The sequence below is a fragment of the Rattus norvegicus genome, chromosome X (assembly GCF_021556685.1).
Source record: "Rattus norvegicus strain SHRSP/BbbUtx chromosome X, alternate assembly SHRSP_T2T, whole genome shotgun sequence".
Taxonomy (NCBI): Eukaryota; Metazoa; Chordata; class Mammalia; order Rodentia; family Muridae; genus Rattus; species Rattus norvegicus.
Window position 1 is genome coordinate 74508282 of NC_141554.1, and position 8837 is coordinate 74517118.

The following is an 8837-nucleotide window of genomic DNA, read 5'->3' on the forward strand; positions in this document are numbered from 1 at the left end:
GCCCTATGCTGGCTTCCCAGTAGGTATCCAGTAAAGGCTTATCTGCTGACTTATCTGGCATAACTCAGACTTGGCGGAGGGAAGCTGAGGCCCTGGCTCAATTTGTGGCAGTGACCTCAAGGAGAAAGCAGTAAACCTGCTCTTCTGGCTTCGCTTGTTTCTTCAGTGGTCCGGTGGCAAAATGACCAGGGTCCTCAAATGAGCCTTCAGTACGGAGACCTTGAAACTAGATGGATCCTTCAGTTAATGGTTGACATTCTGTTTACCTAAATGATTGCCAAGAGTTTCTGCTTACATATGACAGATCAACTGCCTTAGCCCTAAGAGTAGAAGACATTTTTTAAGTAAGTTTTATGATTCTGGGATGTAACTAGAATGACTGCGACTGCAGTCTATCTCCAGCGATTAAGTACATGGGGAAAAAGCAAATGATAGCCTGCTATCGCTATATAGGTAGGGAGCAAGACCCTCTCCCATTTTGACCTCTGGTGTTTTTGTCCTCCCAATTGTCCATAGTTTTAGAGCCTGGGATCTAGAGGAGATAGCATACAGCACCAGAGTCCTCTATGCTGCTTGCCCACAAAGTGGGTCTACTGAAGGCCAAGAGTTGGGCATAGCTGAGATGTGTTAAGCAGCCAAATCCAGTTCAGTACCCCCACATAGGTCCAATATGGCATTTTAATGACAAATGATGCTTTTCTTCCTCTGGGACAGGGCAAGAACTTTAGATCCAAATCCATTGGGAACTCAGAGATCAATCTTGTTTAATGATTGTGTGTGGAACGGGGGTGGGGCTGGTTAATGTTTCTCTGCTTCCTCTTGGGCTGTGGGCCATGTCAAGCTCCGGTCCTGGGCTGCTTGTCCCTCCCCTGGGCTGGGCTTTGACAGTACCTAGTGGCATTGAACAGACAGACACGCCTGCATACATTCCCTGGGAAAAAGCAGTTGCAACCAGGTGTGGCAGTGCCAGGGAGGTGAGGAGTTTGGAAGCTGAGGGTGGGGGGTTATGGTGGGCTGCTATAGTGCTGGGGTAGAAATGCTGACTGGGAAGAGGCCTGGGTCTTCCCCTCTCTTGACTTCAGCCTTCAGCCATTTAGGGCTTTTCTGTGCTTCCCTCTGATGCCCACCTGCCAGGTGCCCTGCCTGCTCAAATTCTCTCTTCAGCTTCCAACTCTCAACTTTCAGACACCAAGTTCCTTCTCTTCTCGCTCTTTTTCCTCAGCCTCTTTTTCATGCCCTTATGGGACAGATTCCTGGGAAGACAGACTTGAAGAACTCTCAGCATAAGGTGACTAAGGTTGCCTTTCTGAGATACTTTTTGGCATGTGGGGGTGAGGTGGGGTGGGGAGGGTTCCATGAAACTGTTAAGACAATGCCAGATGCTGCTTTCTTTTCTTGATTATGAGGTAAAGCAGGCATGTGCCCAGTGTAAGCTTGCCAACAGACCCAAGGATGTGGGGGCATGCCTTCCTATTTGCTTGAGGGGAGCAGGCAGGCTCAAGATGAACTTCGGGTAACTGATGGTTTGAGGATGTATTGGAAGGTGTCTCCCAGCTGTTAAACAGTCATTCCAGCTGTCAGAACCCACAGGCTTAGAATATTAGACAAGGAAAGGAGAATATACACAAAAGGATTTGTTTGCTTGCTTTCTTTCTTTCTTTCTTTCTTTCTTTCTTTCTTTCTTTGAGACAGGGTCTCATTATGTAGCCTTAACTGTCCTGGAACTTTCTGTAAAAACCAGGCTGGCTTCAAGTCAGAGATCCTCTTACCTCTATCCCCTGAGTGAGACAGAGGATTAAGAGCATGTGCAAGCTAGCCCAATCACAACAGAAGTTTGTTATTTTACTTTATTTTGAGTTTTGAGATAGGGTTTCTGTTTGTAGATTTGGCTGTCCTGGAACTCGCTCTGTAGACCAGGCTGGCCTCAAACTCAGAGATCTGCCTTCCTCTGTCTCCCAAGTACTGGGATTCCACTACCCAACCTCCAAGACATTTTAATGAGCAGAAACCATTGGTAAGGGGCCAATATGCTTTGCAACCTGAGTTTTAGTACATGTTTAACAGATGCATGATAAGTTACAGCATTTTCCAGGCAAGGTGGCATATGTCTATCCCAGTACTCGGAAGGCTTGAGACATGAGGTTTGTGAAATCGACTAACCTGGCTACATGTGTGGATTAAGGCTGTCTAGAGGATGAGAGTTCACGAACATGTAGGTCCTGATGTACTGGAGGCATTCTATAAATGGTGGCTGTCATTATGAGCCCAAACAACACTAGCAAGGGAAGTGGATGATGGAGGAACAAGTAGCAACCATCCCATTGGTGATGGGAGCATGGTCAGCAGAAGCGTTGGTGATGGGAGCATGGTCAGCAGAAGCAAGTGGTATGAAGAGGCCCGGCACGGGGAGGGAGAAAGAAAAGTGAATCCCTCAGACTGGTCATGGTGACCAAGCCTGGCCACAGCAGATGGATAGATGGCAGGGTGGAAAGTAAGCCAGTACCTAAGGTACTGTACAGTCACAGGGTAGAGGCAGGAAGATAGCAAGGGAAGAGAAGGCGCCAGGTGAGACTGGCTTCAACCACACCAACCTGATGAAAGCATTCAAAAACTCCAAAGAAGTCTCTAAGAAAGCCCCAATCCCTTCCTGACCATGGGTGGCCTGTGAGTCAGGAATGGCACATAGAGTTTGGGGTTTTTTCCCCTCTTTTTATTGTTTGTTAGTTTGTTTTTGAGCAGGATATTATATAGCCCAGTGTGGCCTCAAACTTACTATGTAGCTGAGAGTGACTTTGAACTCCTGATCCTCATGTTCCCACCTCCAGAAAGCAAACACATGCAGTACGACTTCTGGGCACCCAGGGCTGCATGTTAATAACTACGCAAGCCCTCTACGAACCGAGCTACACCCTCAACCCTGGTGTCTGGGCCTGAGTCTAACCTCATCCAGCCACAACAGGGCCTTGTTGCCCAAACCCACAAAACACAAAGATTCAAACGCAGGTGAAAGGAATGACAGGGCATGAAGGGAGACTGGGGTGATGAATGGACCATACATGCACACACCATGCCAACTTGCACCGGAGTACAGCTTTGCTGAGTTCTGTGCCCTGTCTCCGAATAAACACTCCTTAAAAAGCAGCCTTCAAAAGCCGTGCTCTGTTCAAAGGCTTTGAGGAAAATCATTTCGGAATTTGATTCTATTAGTTGGCAGCAGAGCAACTGTCTGCGAAACAAGTTACTGAACCTCTCTGAATCTCAACTTCCTGGTCTGAAAAATGGAGATAGCATTACAGAACTGCTCGTGAACTCCTACTTTTGTACTATGTTCAAGTGCTGTGTAAACCCGAACCCCAAGCTTGTCAAGGCCTCAGAAACCCTAGCTAATTAAACACAGAGCAAAACATGCCTGGTGCAACTCAAACCATATCAATATCTGGACTTTAACCTAAAGTCAGGGAAACAGTTTGGATTTCAAAATCAGGTCACTTCCCTGAATGTTTTTAAAATGCGCCCTTTAGCTATTGATGTTGACATAGACAAAGCAAAACTTGAATCCCAGTGCCCACACAAGGGCTCTTAGAGATCCTAAAGGGAGCTACTGGCCGTGTCCCAGAAAACTCAAGAAAGAGGCAAAGAACTTCTTAGAAGGACCTAGAAACTTAAGGTTGGTCAGACAGTGTATGGGGCACTTCTGAGGAGAAAAGAGAGAACACCTTCAGTCTGCTTTGGAGTTCTTGAGGCCACAGAACTTACAGAAAGAATATGAGCTTTCATATCAACCTTACCTTTCTCAAAGCCCATCTCTGTCACTTGGTGACTGTATGACCCTCAGGAACCTTTTTTTTGTTCTTTCTTTTCTTTTTCATTTTCCATTTTCTTTTCTTTCTTTCTTTTTCTTTTTCCTTTTTTTTTGAGGGGGGAGGAGGGGGCAAGGTCTGTGTATCCTTGGCTGCCCTGGAACTTGTTCTGTAGACCAGGCTGGTCTCAAACTCGGAGATCCACCTGCCTCTGCCTCCTGAGTACTGGGATTAAAGGCATTAATGACCTTTCTTTTGCCTCAGTTTCCTCCTCAGTGACAAGAGGCAAAAAAACAAACAAACAAAACAAACAAAAACAAAACAATTAACACCCTATCTCCCAAGGTTGTTCTTTATTTTTTCCTCTTATTTATTATTAGCCCGTGTGTGTGTGTGTGTGTGTGTGTGTGTGTGTGTGTGTGTGTGTGTTTATAATGTTTATATGTGTCAGTGTTAGAGCACGTTAGTGTCATGGAGCACATGTGGAAATCAGAGGACAACTTTCAGGAGCTGGTTTTCTTCTCAGGTCATTAGGCTTGCGTGACAAGTGCTTTTGCCTGCTGAGTCATCTCAATGTCCCCCTTCCTTAGGATCACAGGAGAGACTACATATTCAAGACTACTAGGTGCTTGTATGTGCAAACTAGAGAACAACTTACCGGAGTCAATTCTCTCCTTCCACCCACCATGTGGATTCTGGTATCAGATTGGTCATCAGTCTTAACAGCAAGCACCCTTACCTATTGAGCCACTTTGCTACCCCAGTTTACTCTCCACTCCCAGGGCTGTATACACGCAAAGCAAGTCCTCTACCACTGACCCAAAGCCCACATCCAGTTTGTGAAGCCTAATATATCTCATTATATCTCATTGGCAAAAACATCATTTTCTTCCTTATTTCTCTCTTTCTCTCTCTCTCTCTCCATGTAGCCCTGGCTGTCCTGGAACTCATGATGTAGACCAGGGAGACCTTGAACTCTAGAGATCTTGCCTGCCTCTGCTTCTTCAGTGCTAGGGATAAAGGTGGATTGTTTTTTTTTTTACAACTGGCTCTTTTTTTTGAGACAGGGGAGGGAGGTCTCACTTTGTAGCCCTTGCTGGTTCACAACTCACTATATGGACCAGGCTGACCTTGAACTCAAAGCGATTTGCCTGTCCTTGCCTCCCCAAGTGGTGAGATTAAAGATGTGTGTTACCATGCCTGACAGGGCTTTCAAAAAATACTAATGAAGAAATATCATTTAGAAAAGTGACTTATCTTATATCCTGTAGACTATCCCCTCTTCTTCTGTCCGCTATATTTTTGTGATTGAACCTCACTAAGTCACACAGATGAGTCTAGAACTCTTATCTTTTGGGTTTGTGTGGTGTGTGTGTGAGTGAGTGTGTGTGTGGGGGGGTGTGGTGTGTGTGTGGTGTGTTGAGGTAGGGTCAAATCTAACCCAGGTTGACCTTGAAATCATATAGCTGAGGCTGCCCCTGACTTCTTGACCCCTCACTTTCCAAATGCTGAGATTACAAGTGGGTGAGAGTGGTCTAAAACTTCTGCACTCAAGTGAGCCTGCTGCTTTAACCATCGTGCCCCAGCCCGTCAGAATACAGGTGTGTGCCATCTGCCCTGATTTCCTGTTGCTTTCCTTTCACTCCTCAATTATTTCCCCTGACTATTTCACTGCCACTTTCCTCTATAACCAAGAGAGCCATCCAGACCTGATTGCAAAGCTTCTTCCTGCACCCACCGCCCTGTTGTAGGGGTGCCTTGGGTAAGGGAGAAAATGCATTGCATTTTGCTGCATTTCTGTAGGTCCAGGCACAAGGTGCTCTGCTCTCATTCAGCTGCTGCTAGCAAACCTCTTTTCAACTTCAATGGCTGAAGTGGTGGGAGGTGGGGAGAGGCTTTCTTTGTCTGCCTAAGGGAGAGAGGAGAATTTCCTCCCTAGAGTCATTGGCATGCTCATAAGCAGGAGATTACAACGCGCTTGACACTGGGGCCAGGGAAGCAACTAAGCTGTCTGCTCTACATCAGACACTCTAGGTTAACCACACAGTAGTGGGGAGGAAAAGGAGAGGTCTTGGGCTTGGCAAATCTTTTGGCTGCCTAAGGCAACATTGCTTCCTCTTCCTCTCTTAACCCCTTGATCACCTGCTGGAGCTTCAACCACTCCCATGCAACCCTGGGGATGGCCCCATCAACGGATGGGCAATCAGGCTCATTAAAAATCAGCAACTAGCCCAAGGTCACTTTAGGTAACAATCCGATATAAACAGAAGCTACATGACCCTTGCATAGTCCATTGTCCAACCTGCTACTTGCCTGGTGACTATCACATTCTCTTTTTGGCTTAGTCCTCACCAGGTGCCCACCTGCCAAGGCCCTGGAGAGGGTCTCTTTCCTGCAGCTTTACTGAGAGATACTCATAATTCGATGGATTTGGAATGTGCTTGCAGCTAGACAGCTTCCTTGATTTTTAAAAACATAAGGTGACATCAAATTAGCCTTCTTTTCTTTTTTTAATGGCCAGCTTTTTCTTTGGCTGACACCAGCAGCAAAAGTGCAAGAAATTTGCTGCTGTAAGAGTCAGGTCTTCTGTTTTAGACTCTTTTGTGCTTCATCGTTTTTAGCCATGGTGACTTTGAGTGGGTAACGGGATTGTTAAATGGCTCAAAAGGAAGACTGCATGGGGAAATGATTAGCACAGCTCCTGGCTTGATAAACTTGGTACTCCCAGTCTCCTCTCTTCTGGTTCATCCATCCCCGGAAAGGAACCTACGCCTAGGAAAACTCCTGCTGATGTTTCTGGCAGAGATATAGGACAGAGCCTTAGTCCAGAGGATCCTGGCTCCCTGGGGTCCTGGGAGCACCTGTCTGTGTTCTATCTCCCTCCCCCAGAGCCATTATTCTGGTGGGGCCATGGGGCGGGTGCGGCGATGGACCGGGCGGGCACAGAACAGGTGGGTGCAGGCTGGGTGTCCGGCGCTGGGACACAAGTGCTCTGTGTGTAGGGTGGGCGGAAGTCAGGGCGTTTGATCTGAATTCTAAAGGGTGTTGTTCAGCGCCCCACAAAGGTCCCATTGTACAGACACTGGGTATAAAGCAGCATATGACTCTCCAGCACCGGGAGGCGATGAATTGGGACGCAGGCGCGACCACAGGGACCACTCCCCCTACACAGACATGAGACCATAGGGGAGCTGTCTGGGTGGCCTCAAGGATAGGCGCTCCCCCGAGGTAACCGGGCTATCTGGGTTTGCCATAAGTCAGGTGCAAAGGAGCTGGGGGTCGGGGGGAGGAGCCAGAAGAGTGGGCTAATAGCAGAACAAGTTAGGCCTGGGGAAGAAAGGGACTCAAGAGGAATGAATGCTGGATGTATGTGAAGAAAGGGGATGGGGCTCAGAGAGGTCAAGTCAAGCAAAGGAAGAAAGGCTGGCGCCAAGAGGGAAAGCAATGGCCATCCTTGCTTGCCAGTCAGCAGCTCTTAGAGGAGATGGGGGCAGGGGAGGCAGCATTACCATGCCTAGCTTCCTGCCCTAACCTGACAGCTTGCTTCCTGCCTCTTGTTTCCCAGGTGTGAATGAGGCAGGATGAACTGGACAGGTCTATACACCTTGCTCAGTGGCGTGAATCGGCATTCTACAGCCATTGGCCGAGTATGGCTGTCCGTCATCTTTATCTTCAGAATCATGGTGCTGGTGGTGGCTGCAGAGAGCGTGTGGGGTGATGAGAAGTCTTCTTTCATCTGTAACACCCTCCAGCCGGGCTGTAACAGCGTCTGCTATGACCATTTTTTCCCCATCTCCCATGTGCGCCTGTGGTCCCTGCAACTCATCTTGGTTTCCACCCCAGCTCTCCTCGTGGCAATGCACGTGGCTCACCAACAACACATAGAAAAGAAAATGCTACGGCTTGAGGGGCACGGGGACCCCCTTCACCTGGAAGAGGTAAAGAGGCACAAGGTGCACATCTCAGGGACACTGTGGTGGACCTATGTCATCAGTGTGGTGTTCCGGCTGCTGTTTGAGGCTGTCTTCATGTATGTCTTCTATCTGCTCTACCCGGGCTATGCCATGGTGCGGCTGGTCAAGTGTGAGGCCTTCCCCTGCCCCAACACGGTGGACTGCTTCGTGTCCCGCCCCACTGAGAAAACCGTCTTCACTGTCTTTATGCTCGCCGCCTCCGGCATCTGCATTATCCTCAACGTGGCGGAGGTGGTGTACCTCATCATCCGGGCCTGTGCCCGCCGTGCTCAGCGCCGCTCCAATCCGCCCTCCCGCAAGGGCTCGGGCTTCGGCCACCGCCTCTCACCTGAATACAAGCAGAATGAGATCAACAAGCTGCTGAGCGAGCAGGATGGCTCTCTGAAAGACATACTGCGCCGCAGTCCTGGCACTGGGGCCGGGCTGGCTGAGAAGAGCGACCGATGCTCAGCCTGCTGATGCCGAGTACCAGGCAACCTCCCATCCAACCCCTCCCTCACCCCACCCAGGCCTGCCCCTCCTTCTCCTATGCTGGTGAGCAGGCCTCTGCCTCCTAGGGATTACTCCATCAAACCTTCCCTCCCTCCCTACTCCCCTTCCTCAGAGAGTCTTCTGTCAAAGACCTGGCCGGCTTGGGAGTGGGGAGCCACTTCTGCACCAGGGCTCAAGGTTATTGAGGGTGTGGGCAATTCTTTCTGCCTATACCCTTTCCTCTTCCCTCTCCCTGAGATGAGGGATGAGATGTTCTGAAGGTGTTTCCAATTAGGAAACTAATCTTAACCCCCATGCTGTCAGGTACCCCACTTTGGGAGTCATGTCAGTGGGGAGGGCTGTGAGCAAGCAGAGTGGAGGAGGGGCTCTGCACTGTGGATGGAGAAGGGAGGGGAGCTTGCCTTGCTGCCTGCTACAAGGAAAAGGAGGACACATCTAGGGTGGGGGAGTTCTGGAGGGAGAAGCAGGCAGATAAATCAGAGTGGGGGTTGGTCAGGGCTGCCCCCAGTCCCCAGTTCCCAAGGCCTCTCTCTCTGAAAATGTTACACATTAAACAGGATTTTACAGTAAA

The 8837-nt window shown here is 49.0% G+C and overlaps 1 protein-coding gene across 4 annotated transcripts; it reads left to right on the top strand.

The window, feature by feature from the left end:
* Positions 1 to 860: 860 nt before the first annotated feature.
* Gjb1 (gap junction protein, beta 1) lies at positions 861 to 8837 on the top strand. Of its 4 annotated transcripts, none has more exons than XM_087599264.1 (3): positions 861 to 974; positions 6913 to 7028; positions 7366 to 8837. In XM_087599264.1, the coding sequence occupies exon 3, from the start codon at positions 7382 to 7384 to the stop codon at positions 8231 to 8233; it is 852 nt and encodes a 283-aa protein (XP_087455390.1). In that variant the 5' UTR covers positions 861 to 974; positions 6913 to 7028; positions 7366 to 7381; the 3' UTR covers positions 8234 to 8837. The 4 variants fall into 4 exon arrangements, with proteins under 4 accessions (XP_087455390.1, NP_058947.1, XP_087455391.1 ...); XM_087599265.1 differs by lacking the exon at positions 861 to 974 and adding an exon at positions 1223 to 1288; XM_087599266.1 differs by lacking the exon at positions 861 to 974 and adding an exon at positions 1884 to 2014.

Excerpts from the sequence above, each read along its gene's own strand:
- Gjb1 (XM_087599264.1), top strand. The coding sequence starts at position 7,382 with ATGAACTGGACAGGTCTATACACCTTGCTCAGTGGCGTGAATCGGCAT.